This window comes from Electrona antarctica (assembly GCF_951216825.1).
Source record: "Electrona antarctica genome assembly, chromosome: 10".
NCBI lineage: Eukaryota > Metazoa > Chordata > Actinopteri > Myctophiformes > Myctophidae > Electrona > Electrona antarctica.
The window spans coordinates 35913081-35930884 of record NC_136791.1 but is presented as its reverse complement, the minus strand read 5'-3'; the positions used below and the strand labels follow the sequence as shown (position 1 = coordinate 35930884).

At 44.4% G+C, this 17804-nt stretch overlaps 1 protein-coding gene across 1 annotated transcript in view; it reads right to left on the bottom strand.

Moving 5' to 3' along the window:
- Window positions 1–407: 407 nt before the first annotated feature.
- Window positions 408–17804, bottom strand: part of epas1b (endothelial PAS domain protein 1b) — a 58825-nt gene continuing 41428 nt past the window's right edge. The window contains exons 5-16 of the mRNA XM_079511736.1: window positions 17401–17519; window positions 16244–16446; window positions 10421–10527; window positions 8694–8841; window positions 6523–6731; window positions 5317–5534; window positions 4349–4456; window positions 3256–3767; window positions 3031–3127; window positions 1416–1512; window positions 1106–1270; window positions 408–574 (exon numbers count right to left, since the gene is read on the bottom strand). Coding sequence (XP_079367862.1) covers window positions 423–574; window positions 1106–1270; window positions 1416–1512; window positions 3031–3127; window positions 3256–3767; window positions 4349–4456; window positions 5317–5534; window positions 6523–6731; window positions 8694–8841; window positions 10421–10527; window positions 16244–16446; window positions 17401–17519 — 2135 coding nt within the window. The 3' untranslated portion in view covers window positions 408–422. The remainder of the gene's footprint in view (window positions 575–1105; window positions 1271–1415; window positions 1513–3030; window positions 3128–3255; window positions 3768–4348; window positions 4457–5316; window positions 5535–6522; window positions 6732–8693; window positions 8842–10420; window positions 10528–16243; window positions 16447–17400; window positions 17520–17804) is intronic.

Here is a 17804-nt window from a genome sequence, read left to right as displayed (position 1 = left end):
TTGAGGTTGTTTGTGGCACGTGGCAAGGACAATGCCTTACTTTAAGGCAAGTTGATGACTTTAAACCTCACGCCTTTGGTCTGAGTTCTCAGCTAGTTTGGGTTTAGGAAGATAAAAGGTCTATACTGTACAATGGTGTAGGAATGAGAACTATAACCAAGGACATAGATTGGGTTACTTATGTAAGGCAGGCTGTGGATTTAAATACCATTCTGCATGTGGACTGGCCTTAGGCTCTGAGCAGGAGCGGGAGGGTCAATTAAGGCCTAGGTCTCAGACTTTGGGTGGAGGTCCAGGACTGGGTGTAAGTCTGGGTTTATAGCAGACTGCGGGTCCCATCCTCTAGGTGGTCTGATCTAGGGCCCTCAGCAGGTCCCATCCTCTAGGCGGTCTGATCTAGGGCCCTCAGCAGGTCCCATCCTCTAGGCGGTCTGATCTAGGGCCCTCAGAAGGTCGCCGCCCTGGAGGAGGTGCAAGTTGCCCTGCAGGGGGATGTTGACCTCACAGTCGTACCGGGTCAATTCCGGCAAACCATAGGACTCGAAGGAAGGGGCCAACAAACGACTGGCTACACCTGTGGATGGATGGACAGACAGACACAGGAGCACAGGGACAGACAGTTAGGCAAACAGGGATTCATGGAGAAATTAAGGACTGGACAAAGTAGTGGGTATGAAAGAAACCTGACAGATGTAAAGAATATGCAGAGGTAAAAGAAAAACAGAGAAGAAAGACATTCTTAAATGGTTAAATGTTTTTGATATGAATGGCAATGCTTAATAATATATAGTTGAAACATTTGTAACAGTATTTCCTAATGTTTAGTAATGTATGAATAATGGTTTACAAATGATGACTTTATGACGGATTAAGTATTTACTAATGCTTAACTAATGCTTAATAGTGTATAGTTATTATACAGTGTTACCATGCATTTTGCACGTGGATCGGAGCTCAATATTTGAAACAGTTATTGAGGTTCTTCCTAATCCATTGGCGTCGATCCTGCTTTTTTATGCATGAAAGTTTCATGCACGTTTATCAGTGTATGTGCACGCAGTGCTTTCAATCAAGGTTCAAGTCAACGTATGTCCAGCAAACTCACCCTCTGTCTTGTTAGAAGACATCATGCCATATTCTGTGTAGCTATAGCTCTGCTGGGGGAAGGATTTCTTCAGCACACCATCTATCCCACATCCTGGATATTGAGACTTCCTGTGTTGCAACAGTGGGCTGAGACGTTGGGGTATCATTCTCCCCATGATGGGGTCTGAGAGAGGGGGGGTTACATTGATAGTATTAATAGTCACACACACACACACACACACATGGATGCATACATCCACACACACACACACACAAACACACACACATGGATGCATACATCCACACGCACACACACGCAGCAACCATACCTGCCAGTGAGCCTGTGCTGAGGGAGCGGTCAATGATGGCACAACTCTCATGTCTCATCCTCTTCCATATCATGTCTGGTGGCTTGCTGCTGTCATCCTGTCACACACACACACACACACACACACACACACACACACACACACACACACACACACACACACACACACACACACACACACACACACACACACACACACACACACACACACACACACACACACACACACACACACACACACACAATCTATCAAAAAAAAAGCTGTGCAGTAGAGTAGAGAGTGATATTCTTGTGCATACTGCATGTACGCATCAGGGAAGTTAAATAAAAATGTATTACCAAAAATCTGTATGATTGATTGGAACCAATATCAAATTTTCATTCTGATCTTTGCATCTCTGCTTTTATAATCTAATTTTAGCTAAACAACAAATGTTTGAGGGGTGCTAGCCCCTCCTATAAACAGCTGTAGATTATGTCTGAACACAAACATTAAATGCCAATGAATGGAGAATTTATGTCATATGTGTCTGAGCAAATCGGCTGGGTATGTCGGTGGCCACCCTTGGCCAATAGTCGACCACCATTCTTGATGATGATGTACGATGATACGAGCGCCCCTCACTTCACACGGGTGTGATTTTTCACGATATAATTAAAGGAAAAGGATCATCCCTAATCATATACTAATCAATTTTTTTCAATTTAACACGAAACAATGGTACAAATATAAATATTGTGTCTTTGTTAAGACTAGGGATGCAACAGTTCTCGGTTTAATAATGAACCATAAAGTTCGCCATCCACGTTTCATGCACTTTATTTTGTACGGTAATTATATTTTTGGGTAGTACTTTACACATGTCTTACTGCCAAAATGTCACTGTATCTGTGTCCATGAGTGAACTAACAGTGTTGCTCGCCACAAATAGCCAATGCAAGCATCACAACACGTGAGCTTGTTCAGTGATAACAAAAAGTTCAGTTATTGAACAAAGTACTCTTTAGTCTTCACACAGAGAGGGACAACACATTTTAAATCCTCATACAGACATTAAAACAAACAAAAGCAAGCAGTTTTATTGTAGTGATATATAAGATTTGTTTTTGTTTTCTTATTAGAAAATGTTTTTGAAAGAATGTAGTTTAAAAAAATCACACCCGTGTGAAGTGAGGGGCACATCTTCATGACGTAACATGTCGATTTGCTCAGACACATATGACATTTTCCTTTCATTGTCAATGGCATTTAATGTTTGTGTTTCCACAAAAAGTGATTTGTTCAGACACATTCTCCTTTCATTGTCAATGGCAATCAATATTTGTGATAAGACAATGTTTGTGTTTACACAAACCCTCAAAGTTAGAAACTGTGACCCAAAAACCGAGGTTCAAAACAAACTATGGACTACCATAGGGTTGCACCCCTTAAGACCATGTCTCTTTCTGGGACTGCATTGTGTGTTGTCCAGAGGACTCAACATACACAATATCCTTCCAGTTGGGACATCATTCCATAAAGCTTGCAACCCATGCCTATATCCCGACCCACTGGTTGCTGGTGGTGGTGGTGGTGATAATAATTGGAGGTGAGTGGATGGTCGGATGCGACTTACTATGGCCATTTGGGTGAAGGGGCGCTTGATGCTGTTGGCCAAGGTGAGTTTGGCTGGACCCATATCTTTATAAGCCTGCAGAAAGTTCTCCATGGACCTACACAAACACGCACACACACATGCATACACAGGCTTGTGAGTTACCATAGATACACTTTTTATACTTTCTCTTGGTTTAAAATTAAAATGTCATTAATTTCACAATTTTTGTTCCAGGTCTGTCACCTTTGTTTTTGCATGAGACCTCTCTGTTGACATGAAGGGCGCTCCTCCTCTGAGAGGGGCTCGATCAGGCAGGTCTTGGCCCCTCTGTGCTGCAGTTGGTACGTTAAAATGGGGTCCGGAGGCCAATTAATTTTGGACCTGCCACCCATAGATGCCACAGGGGTGGTGGGCAGAGCCTGGTATGGGGGTATCAGTGTCTGGTTCGCCATGTAAGATCCGGTGGCCCTAGGCTCTCTATGGCCCTGGGGGGGGCTCCTCGTATCCCCTTGGGGCCAAGAAACACCAGGCTGGTACTGGCTTTGAGGTTGAGGAGCGGGGGACAGGGGTTGGAAGAGGCTGGCAATGTTGCTAAAGCTCTGCTGGGTGGTTGGGTGGTGAGGGGATATGCCGTGGCCTGCCGGGCCCCCGTCCACGGGCTCTGGCTCTGGAATGATGGGGTGCAGCTGGAAGTCCTCTCCGTCCATGGGGATGTAGGGAGCTAATGTCTCCAGGTCCAAGTCACTGAAGCCCACCTGATATTAATCAGAAACAAATACAGATCATGCTTAAGCAGATTGGTCAAAGTGTCTAGGCCAAGAATCCAGAATCCTATATCCTGTTATGCAAGCAAGGGCTAATTCATGCTTCGCTGAACAAAAAATATTTTCAACTGAAAGGGGACACTTTTCAGTTGAAACTAAGTTTTGGTTTACCATAGAAGGTGTGTGTCACACTCAGTGATTTGGGAAGATATGGGGGTCTACTTGGCCAAATTCTTGTAGGGGTCATTTTGAGAATCACTCGATTAGATTAGAAGGCTGTTGATGGGCAGAGACTATAGAGCGTCGCAGTCCCGCCCCCTTTCAGAACGATGAGGCACCAGGAAATAATTCCCCATTCATTTTTACCATTAAAAAAAAAGTATTTTTTAAAGACATTTATAAGCCTCGGACAAAGCCAACAGCAGAGTTGACAAATCATGACAATAAACCAAAATCTTTGGGCCGAACAAATATTAGAAGAAAAACTCTTAAAAAGTGTTGTAACCACACACACACACACACACACACACACACACACACACACACACACACAAACACACACACACACTAACTTCAGTGCTTGCAGGGCTGTTGCTTCTCTCTGTGTCGAGGGTAAACAGTTTCTCTGTCAGGTCCACCTTCAGGTCACTCTCTGAGCAGTAGTCACCTGGGCTACTGGGCTGTTTGATTGGAGTGAGGAGAGGAAGAATGGATGTTGGAGAGGAAGGGAGGAAGGAAGGGAACAAGAGAGCAGAGGGAAACGTGGACAGTGTGAAAAGCCATAAAAGAGACATAGATAGAGTGTGAGGGCGGAGTGAAGAGAGAAAAGGAGAAAGCAAGACACACAGAGAGAGAGGGGGTGGGAGGGAGAGAGAGAGAGAGAGCGAGGGAGAGAGAGGCAGGGAGGCAGGGAGGGAGAAAGAGTGATGAGTTATGACAAAGACTCCATTCACTGCTAAGTGAGTGACTGAGTGTTGCTTCCAAACAGCCACCCCCTCCATTCTCACAGGTTGGGGCTGGAGGAAGGGCATCAACAGCTTCTACCCTCTCCCTACCTTCTCCCTTCTCTCAATCCAACGTCGAACCATGAAGCCATTAAAGGACAATCATTACTGACAGTCCACAAGTCAATGAAATCCTCTCTGTATTATATTGACTGATAAATCTGAGCTCTCCTGCTCTTACCGACATTGCCTACCAGCATATACTGTATACCAGAATTGCGTGCAAGCTTCCGACTGCCCTGTGATGACCTAGAGGCAAACTATAGCCTGTAGTTTTTCACATGTCATCCCTATTGCATCTAGATAGGAGATATGGTTGAAAATAGACAACAACACACACACGCACACGCGCACACGCACGCACACGCACGCACACACACACACACACACACACACACACACACACACACACACACACACACACACACACACACACACACACACACACACACACACACACACACACACACACACACACACACACACACACACACACACACACACACACACACACACACATCCCTTCTCATCCGTACCGTAGAGCAGCTACTCAGGCTGGGAGTGGCACTCCCAGGTGGAGGTTTCTGTGGCACGGTGAATGTGCAGCCCATGTCCCCTGCAGGCGCTGGGGCAGCAGAGGCTGCAGCCACGGATTTGTGGCTCTCACTAGCCCAGGCCGGTGGCCCCAGAGGAGGCATGGGGGAGACCTGGGTGAAGGCTGGTGGACGCTGGGTTTCCTCAAACTCAGAGTCACCTGGGAAGAGGAAGTCACAGTAAACAACAAAGGGATTATGGGATGCCTTTAAATCAGTGGTTTTCAACCAGTGGTCCTTGAGGGGGTTCCAGGTGGTCCCCAGCTAAATTATGAGAAGTTTGTAACCAAATGGACCCTTGTAGAATTGAATAGGCTACAGATCTTTAACTCTTGAGAGCGTAAAATTAAATTAAATGGACCCGTATGGGTCCATTTGATTTCATTTTACGTTAAATAACAGGCAAACGATCAACAAAATATTCGAAAGTTTTGGGTCAGAGAGGCTAAATGTCATCAAATTGTGGTTCTGTGGCTCAAATGCATGGGTCTGGGAGGCTAAATGTCATCAAATGGTGGTCCGTGGCTCAAATGTCGAATAAATAGTGGGCCTTGACGTGAAAAGGGTTGAAAACCACTGCTTTAAATTATTTGAGTTCATTTAAAGACCTAAGTGAGTGATATACACTGCAGGCTGTCTCTCATCTCCACTGTAGTATCAAATAAAGAGAGACAAGTGTCCCTCGTCCCCCGTCCCCTAGATATTTAGGTTATATTAACATATTTAAATGTATTATAAGATGACATTATGGTATGACCCGGCTGGGAATCAAACCCCAAAGGCTCTAGAAATGGGACCCAATGCCTCCCTGCTTGGCACTCAGTGTCAAGTCCCTGCGACATACTAACGTCATGTCCAGGGGATGTACTTGTCTTGTATATCAAGCTGTCTCATGCTATAGAAAGAGGATATAGGCTCCTGCCCTATGGGCCTCATGCTATAGAAAGAGGATATAGGCTCCTGCCCTATGGGCCTCATGGCTCAGCAAGGCTAATCTGATAATCTGATACATTGGATGAACCATGAGTCCGAAAGATAAACGTCTTTCCCCTTAGCACAAGACTGGCAAGACTAATCAGAATAATAATTCTAATAATAATAATAATAATAATAATAATAATAATAATTTTAAAAAAGTGTCTGTCAAACCGAAGTCGAGGGAGATGATGGTGTCTCCAGCTGTCGGGGCCAGATGGGTGAGGTCCTCCGGTTCCTCTTTGAGTTTGGTGAAGAGTGCGTCATCTGGCTCTCCAGCCACATCCACAGGCTCTGTGCTGAAGAAACTGGGCATGTGGCAGGGCTTGAACAAGGATTCTGTCTGCTCCATGGAGAGAACCATTGACTTCTCCTCAATGTCACTATGGGGCAGCAGAGGGAGTGAGAAGCAATGAGGTCGTTAGACAGAAAATAACTATGCATCCCATGCATCATATTGATTTTAAATGTTTTTTGAATCCCAAGTAGATAGCATTTTACGTAGACATGATTGATTGATTGAAAATCAAGTCAATACAATAACTGTTACTGTGGACGACACCATGATTAATAATTTTTCTGCCAGCTACGTGTATATTCTTTTATTTTTTTTAATAACATTTTTTATTGATTTATTTATGTTTTCACATAAATATGAATCATAAATGTATACAGATACAGTGAGACAAACTAGAAAGGTATACATTAAAAGCACAATACAATAAAACAGACAAGAAAAACAAAAAGCACAAAAACAAAACAAAACACACAAACGAAAATGGCGAGCAGCACATACACAATAGTCAGTATTGTGTACATGTATTACTATGTGTCATGGTCTGGCCCTCTGCCTGTCTATTCCCCTCTTTCTGTATCTCTCCCTCTTAGCCTGGCTAATAAGCCAGACTAATATCACACAACACTGTCGCGGTATATCAGTCTGGGCTGGCTCCACTTGGATTTCATTTCCCGGGGAACATTTTCTCTTTGACGCAATTGGTCAGAGCTACTGTCAGTCAAAGGTCTCAAGCATTGAACGTCACTGTACCAAAGCCCGCCTATATTGCATACCGTGTCCCGATTGGTCCGACCTGTTCTCTGCTGTAGGAAAGAGGCATGCTACTGAGCCTCGCCAGACCGTAATCCGCTGGTAGGCAACTTTTTTTTGCCAACGGCTGATTCGGTCTGGTTTATTAACCAGGCTATCTCCCTCTGCCCAGTTGTGTCTGTCTTTCCACTTCGGCCACTCCCACTTCCCATTGCAGCCCTCAGTCCTAGTTACACACCTGGTTCCACTCTCATCAGCCCAGCCCATTACAAACCTGTGAACTCTGCTACAATCAACCCACCACCTATAAATACTGGACTCATTCCTCAAACAAACCTTTGTCCGGTGGTCACCTTTGCTGTTCCTGAGTGCTACCTTGAAGATCCTGGTTCCTTGTGTTGCGCTTCCGTTTTGGGACTTCACTACTTTATGCCTTTTGTAAGGTTTGCCTTTTTGGTCTTTCTGTTTATGGCATTCTGCTTTTGCAATGTGTTGCATTTTGCATTCCAAGTTTTTTCTGTAAGCAGCTACGGCTAACACTTGTAAGCTTGACCTCGTTTGCTTTAATAAATCTTTATTTGAACTTTCCTCTGCATTTGGGTTCAGTCATTCTGCAAACCGTGACACCATGTATTGTTCATGTTTACTGTCCCTCTGGATTAAGAGTGTCCGCTAAATGCCTATATTGTAAGTACATCCACACAGAATGCAGAGATAAAGGTTGATTTAGATGCATAGAAACATTTTCAAAACTATTTTAGAATGAACTATTTTTGCATCAGACATGAGCTCTGCAGTGATATATGGCTAGCGCCCAGTTAAAATTGAAACGGGCCTCCACCCTTAGTGGGGCCTCCAAGCTCCGACTGACCGTCAGGCGTCAGTCAACCCCCCACCACCCTAGCCATCTCTCTCTTACTCACTCGCTGCCTTACTCTTTCCCATTTAAGTTACACTTATTTCCTGTTAACCTGGGTAAAATGGGAGGTAAAGGGGAGACACTTTAAGTTTATTGTGAAGGGTCGACAGGATGAGGAGGTGTCGTTGCTGCGTAATTGTCGAGAGTAATGACTGTGCGCAATATTGAACAGTCTAAACTATTTGTATCAATATGCCTGTATAGACAGGATAATTATGTCATATTGGGTATATATGGGGCCTCATAGTTGGTCTTGAAACGGGCCTCCAGATCCCTAAGGCCGCCCCTGCTAGCGCCATAATGTCACAGTTCCTGATAAGGAATCCCGTTTGGTTCAGTATAGAACCATGCTTTTAGTTTTCCTGTGCCATTTCTTACCTGAGTACATAGTTGATGCACACAATGCACTGTGGCTGAGAGTTGCGGGTGTTGTAAATGACAGTTCCCTGGGTCTCAACCCAAACGTAGCCTCCATTTTTAGCCAGCATACGATACTGACCACTCACCGACTGGCCCTTGGTGCATACTGCAGAGAGACAGACAGACCCACAGACTGGGTGAAATAAATACATGACAGCAGGAACAGGTGCATTCTGGTTCGTTTGAGATATGTAGATGTTTTGACTGGTTTGTTCATCAGAAAAGCTGCTCTTTTCCTCGAGAGCTCTGTAACAGACCGAACTCGGGTGATTCACTTAATTTATGCTTCGTTGTTCAAGGGTGTGCTTTCAAAAAGAAGATAGTGAACTTGCGTGGGTAACATAACTGGGAAGTCAGATTATCTCTGGTCAGTTTACAGTGTGTTTAAAGGGATCCTTATCGTTTAGTTGCGCACTGGTGTCGCACACCAAAAATAGCCGTTCTACGAGCTCACAACACGCCGCGCTATGAATCGTGGCTCCAAGACCTCTGCTATTTTCAGTGCGCACATCAAACTGTACACCCTGCTATAGTTTTGTCAGTACTGTGTGCAGTTCTCTTAAAACACTGATTATCTAGCAACACTCTTAAACACATCGCAACACACACTGCCGTTCAAGAGCTCAAACTTGCTGTGACAATGTTGAATGCATCTCATAGGCCTTTTTTTTTTTTTCTTTTTTACTTGAATGAAAAGAACTCTCAACTTGCAAACCCTACTTAAATAAAACAGGAATGCTTGCGAGATCTTTGAACCTACAATAACTGCAGATTGATTTGTGAGTGAAATGTCTCGAAGAGATTTGAGAAATAAAGAGGTTCTGGCTGTAACCTAAAGTCCAGTATGGCGTGGGAATGAATCAGGACAAAGGTCACAGGCTCTACGGAACGCTAGTGTGTGTGCGCGTGCGTGCACCGTGCGTGTGTACAGCACGCATGGAGGAAGTCAGGGCAACATTATAAGCAGCTGTGTGTGTGTGTGTGTGTGTGTGTGTGTGTGTGTGTGTGTGTGTGTGTGTGTGTGTGTGTGTGTGTGTGTGTGTGTGTGTGTGTGTGTGTGTGTGTGTGTGTGTGTGTGTGTGTGTGTGTGTGTGTGTGTGTGTGTGTGTGTGTGTGTGTGTGTGTGTGTGTGTGTGTGTGGAAGTCATGTATTTTTAAGGATTACAGTAACACACAAAATTGCACTTTGCCTGTAATACTATAGTATTAAGCCTTATTAATTCTTCTCGCACGCACGCACACACACATTATTTGGTTTGAAGACCTAAATCACATCACCTCCTTTCCTGTCCTGCTTCACCGCTTTCACAAAGACCTAATGATATAGAGCTGTCACTGAAGACACAAACCATGACACTTCAGAGCACTGCACACACGCACGCACGCATGTATGTGTGCGTGCGTGCTCATGCCAGATGTGTAAGTCTTATCAGGCTAACACTGGCCATGCTTAATAGAATAAAATGCATCTCAAAAGCATGTGCTGTTACAGTATACTCACATGCACACAGGCAAACCTGCAGTACACATACATTACCATTGTGTCTGTTGATAACCAAAACATATGGATGCCATTGTTACAGACTTAATGCATTTAATCACATTGAACTCCAGTGTTCCTATTCTGCGCATTAGTCCGAAAAATGTAAAGTTGTGTGTGTGTGTGTGTGTGCGTGTGTACTCACGGTTCTGGTGACACTTGATGACTGTGTCTGAGTCCAGGGCATGGTAGAAATCGTAGATGGAGCGACCAACTAGGTCCTCTGGATTATAGCCCATCAACTCTGTCACCCTGCAACACGCACGTGCACACACACATTATAATACTTAAGTGATTTCCCATCGATTAACTAAACATTTACCCCACCACATTTAAATTGTGGTGCTAGTGGAAAGGCTATGGGTTCAGTTCAACTATACATGTTGGTGCTAGTGGAAAGGCTATGGGTTCAGTTCAACTATACATGTTGGTGCTAGTGGAAAGGCTATGGGTTCAGTTCACTTATACATGTTGGTGCTAGTGGAAAGGCTATGGGTTCAGTTCACTTATACATGTTGGTGCTAGTGGAAAGGCTATGGGTTCAGTTCACCAACTATACATGTTGGTGCTAGTGGAAAGGCTATGGGTTCAGTTCACCAACTATACATGTTGGTGCTAGTGGAAAGGCTATGGGTTCAGTTCACCAACTATACATGTTGGTGCTAGTGGAAAGGCTATGGGTTCAGTTCACCAACTATACATGTTGGTGCTAGTGGAAAGGCTATGGGTTCAGTTCAACTATACATGTTGGTGCTAGTGGAAAGGCTATGGGTTCAGTTCAACTATACATGTTGGTGCTAGTGGAAAGGCTATGGGTTCAGTTCACTTATACATGTTGGTGCTAGTGGAAAGGCTATGGGTTCAGTTCACTTATACATGTTGGTGCTAGTGGAAAGGCTATGGGTTCAGTTCATCTATACATGTTGGTGCTAGTGGAAAGGCTATGGGTTCAGTTCATCTATACATGTTGGTGCTAGTGGAAAGGCTATGGGTTCAGTTCATCTATACATGTTGGTGCTAGTGGAAAGGCTATGGGTTCAGTTCACTTATACATGTTGGTGCTAGTGGAAAGGCTATGGGTTCAGTTCATCTATACATGTTGGTGCTAGTGGAAAGGCTATGGGTTCAGTTCACTTATACATGTTGGTGCTAGTGGAAAGGCTATGGGTTCAGTTCATCTATACATGTTGGTGCTAGTGGAAAGGCTATGGGTTCAGTTCATCTATACATGTTGGTGCTAGTGGAAAGGCTATGGGTTCAGTTCATCTATACATGTTGGTGCTAGTGGAAAGGCTATGGGTTCAGTTCACCAACTATACATGTTGGTGCTAGTGGAAAGGCTATGGGTTCAGTTCACCAACTATACATGTTGGTGCTAGTGGAAAGGCTATGGGTTCAGTTCATCTATACATGTTGGTGCTAGTGGAAAGGCTATGGGTTCAGTTCACCAACTATACATGTTGGTGCTAGTGGAAAGGCTATGGGTTCAGTTCATCTATACATGTTGGTGCTAGTGGAAAGGCTATGGGTTCAGTTCATCTATACATGTTGGTGCTAGTGGAAAGGCTATGGGTTCAGTTCATCTATACATGTTGGTGCTAGTGGAAAGGCTATGGGTTCAGTTCATCTATACATGTTGGTGCTAGTGGAAAGGCTATGGGTTCAGTTCATCTATACATGTTGGTGCTAGTGGAAAGGCTATGGGTTCAGTTCATCTATACATGTTGGTGCTAGTGGAAAGGCTATGGGTTCAGTTCACCAACTATACATGTTGGTGCTAGTGGAAAGGCTATGGGTTCAGTTCATCTATACATGTTGGTGCTAGTGGAAAGGCTATGGGTTCAGTTCACTTATACATGTTGGTGCTAGTGGAAAGGCTATGGGTTCAGTTCACTTATACATGTTGGTGCTAGTGGAAAGGCTATGGGTTCAGTTCAACTATACATGTTGGTGCTAGTGGAAAGGCTATGGGTTCAGTTCACTTATACATGTTGGTGCTAGTGGAAAGGCTATGGGTTCAGTTCACCTATACATGTTGGTGCTAGTGGAAAGGCTATGGGTTCAGTTCATCTATACATGTTGGTGCTAGTGGAAAGGCTATGGGTTCAGTTCAACTATACATGTTGGTGCTAGTGGAAAGGCTATGGGTTCAGTTCACTTATACATGTTGGTGCTAGTGGAAAGGCTATGGGTTCAGTTCACCTATACATGTTGGTGCTAGTGGAAAGGCTATGGGTTCAGTTCACTTATACATGTTGGTGCTAGTGGAAAGGCTATGGGTTCAGTTCAACTATACATGTTGGTGCTAGTGGAAAGGCTATGGGTTCAGTTCAACTATACATGTTGGTGCTAGTGGAAAGGCTATGGGTTCAGTTCACCTATACATGTTGGTGCTAGTGGAAAGGCTATGGGTTCAGTTCACTTATACATGTTGGTGCTAGTGGAAAGGCTATGGGTTCAGTTCACTTATACATGTTGGTGCTAGTGGAAAGGCTATGGGTTCAGTTCACCAACATCAGTAACATTCATCCCGATGTGTGGTTATTATATTGTGAGCAAAGCTGAGTGTGGCGCTAGAGGAATCAGTCTGGTTCATTATCTTGGCCGGAAGGTACACCGCAATTTCCACAGTAATCCAGCCAGTAGTTTTTGAGGTATGTTTTATAGGGACTAAAGTGGCAGAAGAATGGCTGGCTGGCTGGCTGGCTGGCTGGATAGATGGACAGAGAAACTGATCAACATTGCCATCCTTATTCCTTATAGAGCCTTGCCACTAGCACAGCAAAAAATAAATACATATATATATATAGATATAGATATATATATATATATATATATATATATATATATATATATATATATATATATATATATATATAATCACACACACACACACACACACACACACTCATTATCATCAGTTCTACATGGATTCATGGAGCTTTTAGACTTCAAAGGGCTTCATGTGCGATTTGGAAATCAGAGAGCGATAGATAGTTCATACTCCCTCTCATCCCTCATTCCCTCAATCTGCTTCAAGAAAAAGTTAATCTCTTTCCGTTGCTCTTGTCAAAAGTTCACTTTGTTAAAGAAGACCATGGAATTGGTGCGTGCGTGCGTGCGTGCGTGCGTGCGTGCGTGCGTGCGTGCGTGCGTGCGTGCGTGGTTTGAATCTTTTTTCATAAAGTACTTCATGGGATGAAATTAATGGGATGAAAAATAAAAGGTCTCACATAAAAGCCATCAGATTAAAATGGCAAGTACCTGGAATTATTTTGACACGGGACATTACAGACATTGATGATCCCTGACAGGCATGATGTACCTCAGTAATAGTGCTGCATACTGCAATAATCTCTCCATTCAACTATTCTAATTTATCTGCAATGTTTTCAATAACTCAGTCCATGCAGTCCACATGAGTTACATTACAGATTACAGTTTTAAGCAGGTCTTAAGGAATGGGTGTTAGACACTGTTATGAAATTAACATTCCTAGGAGAGGGCTGTAAATGGTCATGAGTTTTCAGTGCCTTCATATTCCAGGAACAGTAGAATAAATGACAATTTAGGCATTTCTTATCCAGAATGGCTTACACAGTGCGAGGTTTGAGTTAGTGCCATGAATTTGCCATGGAACTTGTTTTGGATGTGGCACTTTCATGTTCGGAACATACAAAATTTCAATTAAAACCGCCAAGGTCATAGCTTTTACCACAAAATGTTCTGGGTATGTACCATCATGTACATGTACACCTTCAATAGTAGTGTTTAATTCAAAAGGTACCACCGAAGTGCAAGACTGGCTCAGTTACACATTCTTACATTTGTTTAAATAGAGAACACCAACACATTTCGGCCTCAGTCTTCCTCTTTTAATATTCAAAAGTGACATTTAGTGACTTTTTAGTGTACAGAAATAGTCTTTCTCCCATTCTTCTCAGTTGGGTTGAACGGTCACAGCTTCACACTCTCTCTGCGTTTCTCTTGCCCTTACATGAAGCTAAGGAGATCTTCTGTCTACAGCTGTCAATCTGTCCTCTAATGAGACCAAAGTTCCCACTGAGCCAGGCAGTAGTGGGACACGCACACCACACTGAGCCAGGCAGTAGTGGGACACGCACACCACACTGAGCCAGCCAGTAGTGGGACACGCACACCACACTGAGCCAGGCAGTAGTGGGACACGCACACCACACTGAGCCAGGCAGTAGTGGGACACGCACGCCACACTGAGCCAGGCAGTAGTGGGACACGCACACCACACTGAGCCAGGCAGTAGTGGGACACGCACACCACACTGAGCCAGGCAGTAGTGGGACACGCACACCACACTGAGCCAGGCAGTAGTGGGACACGCACGCCACACTGAGCCAGGCAGTAGTGGGACACGCACGCCACACTGAGCCAGGCAGTAGTGGGACACGCACACCACACTGAGCCAGGCAGTAGTGGGACACGCACACCACACTGAGCCAGGCAGTATTGGGACACGCACACCACACTGAGCCAGGCAGTATTGGGACACGCACACCACACTGAGCCAGGCAGTATTGGGACACGCACACCACACTGAGCCAGGCAGTAGTGGGACACGCACACCACACTGAGCCAGGCAGTAGTGGGACACGCACACCACACTGAGCCAGGCAGTAGTGGGACACGCACACCACACTGAGCCAGGCAGTAGTGGGACACGCACACCAAACTCAGCTGCATCATTGGAGATGATTTGGGCAGCTATTAAATGTCACTGAAAAAGGCACAGAAAATGGGTCTTTGTTTTCCGAAAGTCACGCGCACACATAAACACACGCGAATCACATCACTCACTTTTCCCCAAGGGAACATGTTGTACTGCATAAGCAGCTTGATATTGTTATGCGTCCGTCCGTCATCGCATTCTAGTGCTACTAGGGGAAGCATGTTTTGGGTGCCATCCAACCTGTTCCCAGCCCGATGACGGCATGTGTGTGTGTGTGTGTGTGTGTGTGTGCGTGCGCGTGCGCTCTTGGCCTGGTCAGGAATTGACCGGGCCAATCAGTGACTGTATTCCAACTGCTGTGCTGTACAACAGTGAAAAGCAGCCTCTGCTTGGTCCATGTGTACGGTATATGGTGACATAACATACTGTACGCGGTACTTTCAAAACAACAATGGCTGCCCTTGACAAAACACGTTTAAAAGTTTCCTCAGAAACGATAAAAACTGCTTTTAAGTGCAGCTATTACATAATATAGACTTCAACATATTTCGCTCACATAGAAAGTAGAAACTAAACAGACCTTGTTGTTTTTTAGCGCGGTATCTTTCAAGCATGAGGAGCAGACTAGTACACTGTGATTGGGCTAGATGAGTCTGTCTGTCAAGACAACTACTTTCCTATGGGCCGAAGTCCAAACTGATACCGGGGAGGAAGCGTGAGTGATGTTCAGTCTGGCCAAAGCCAGGCTAGAGTTTGTACGCCTCGTGAGAGAAGCTTATTTAAGAATTAACATGTCATCTTCATGCTCATTGGCTTCTCCTGCCAAACTAAACTGATTCACTCAGCAGGACGTGTGTCTTGACGTGTGTGCATGGGGCATGTTTTGCTTGGTTGGGTTATTTTTTAGACTTTGTCAGAATGCAGCGGTTTGTGTGTTTCTCTGTGTGTGTGTGCATAGGTGCCGAATTTGATGTTAGTCATACTCCATAATGAAACCTAGCAGCTACATAGCAGCCTACAATAAGAGACAATGACATTAAATGGCATGTTTTCACCTCGATGAATAAGGTGATCGCACACGCCACGTGCACATTTTGATTCCATGGAGGTTGTATGTGTATGTGTATGTGTGTGTGTGTGTGTGTGTGTGTGTGTGTGTGTGTGTGTGTGTGTGTGTGTGTGTGTGTGTGTGTGTGTGTGTGTGTGTGTGTGTGTGTGTGTGTGTGTGTGTGTGTGTGTGTGTGTGTGTGTGTGTGTGTCTACCTTTCGTCACAGTAAGTGAACTTCATGTCCATGCTGTGACGGCTGAGAAATGTCTTGCTGTCCAGGGGTGTGTCGATGTTGGACGGATGTGGGATGGGTTCACACAGCAGGACTGCACAGATGAGCGGGGGCTCCTTGAAGACGCAGTGTACGCGAGGGGGACAGCCGTTGTACATCTTGAGGTGGCCCGTGCAATGCAGCCCCTGCAGGGAGGGACAGGATGATAAATGTTGATGGGACACGCAGTGCAGATAATCATGTAGATGCATTCCAAGAATGACACCATGCAACAGAGCCTACAAGGAAAATTACATTGAAATCAAATGAAAGATTCATTTGTCTGCCTTTTCGTTGCTTTAAAAATCAGAGCTCTTTAAAATGAACGCCAAGATACCCCTAAAGGAGTACTTCACCCAAAATCAATTACCCAACCCATGAAGCCTTGTATTTATTCCATGAACCGATAGGATGAACCGATAGTCAGTAGGAGACTGCAAATAAGCAGTGTTGGGCACCGTTACTTTTGTAAGTAACGCCGTTAGGTTACTGGATTACTGCCCATGAAACTAATCCCGTTAAATTACAAATTACCTTCTGAGAAAAGTAATTTCATAGATTATTTTACCCGACAATTAAAACCCATTTTTTAATGCTTGTGCAAGTTGGTTACATTGTATTAGGCTACTGCCTACCGCCATTGCACCGCATTATCATGGCCCGGTTAAAAACGAGAATGACACAGTACACACCATGAACTGACCAGACATGGACAATATATCCCAATATAAGCTCTCTCTTTATTAACGAATATAATTCGCCACAATCACCAGCCTATACACGTAAGACTGGACAGAAAGAGAGTGCAGAGTACAGACAACATGCCATACTAATGAGGCTGTTGCGCTGCGCTCCAACCAGCCAGAAGCACGCATGATGCCCTCTCCAGTCTCCACGCCGCGCACCGCGGCGCATGAACAACAACACCACCACCGCGGACCCATGACCCACGTATGAACTAGAAAGTTTATAATGGCACGGCGGCCATCCTTGCAGGCAGTGACAGTAACAGAATGAGAATCCTGTAACCTGTTCATTTTGGTGGGCATCAACAACAGCCTGTTGTTGATGATGATTGATATAATACAAAGAGACCCTACCTTCCAATTAGCTGACTTGAGGTTGACGGTGCGCCCTCTGTTGGTCACGGTGCATTTCATCCTCATGAAGAAATCTCGCTCAGTACACAACTCTTTGGCTTTCTTGCCAAAGCCACTGCCTGGAAGATACATAACCAGATGGAAGAATGAAAAACATGGTTCATCTCTGAAATATAAATATGTCATTATTCATAATCATAAGATAAAATCTTTAGTAAAAGAGGTACATTTTGTTGGAATTTATGAAACTTAAATCTCGATGAACTTCATTTGAAGCCTGTTTAAACAACTCTAAATCTAATATGTTTTGTCTTATCTGCCATACTGGGAACACAGTTCTACATGGTCACAGTTTAGTTAGCCCATTCAGCACATCTCTCCTTATTGTCCACGCATCCCTGATT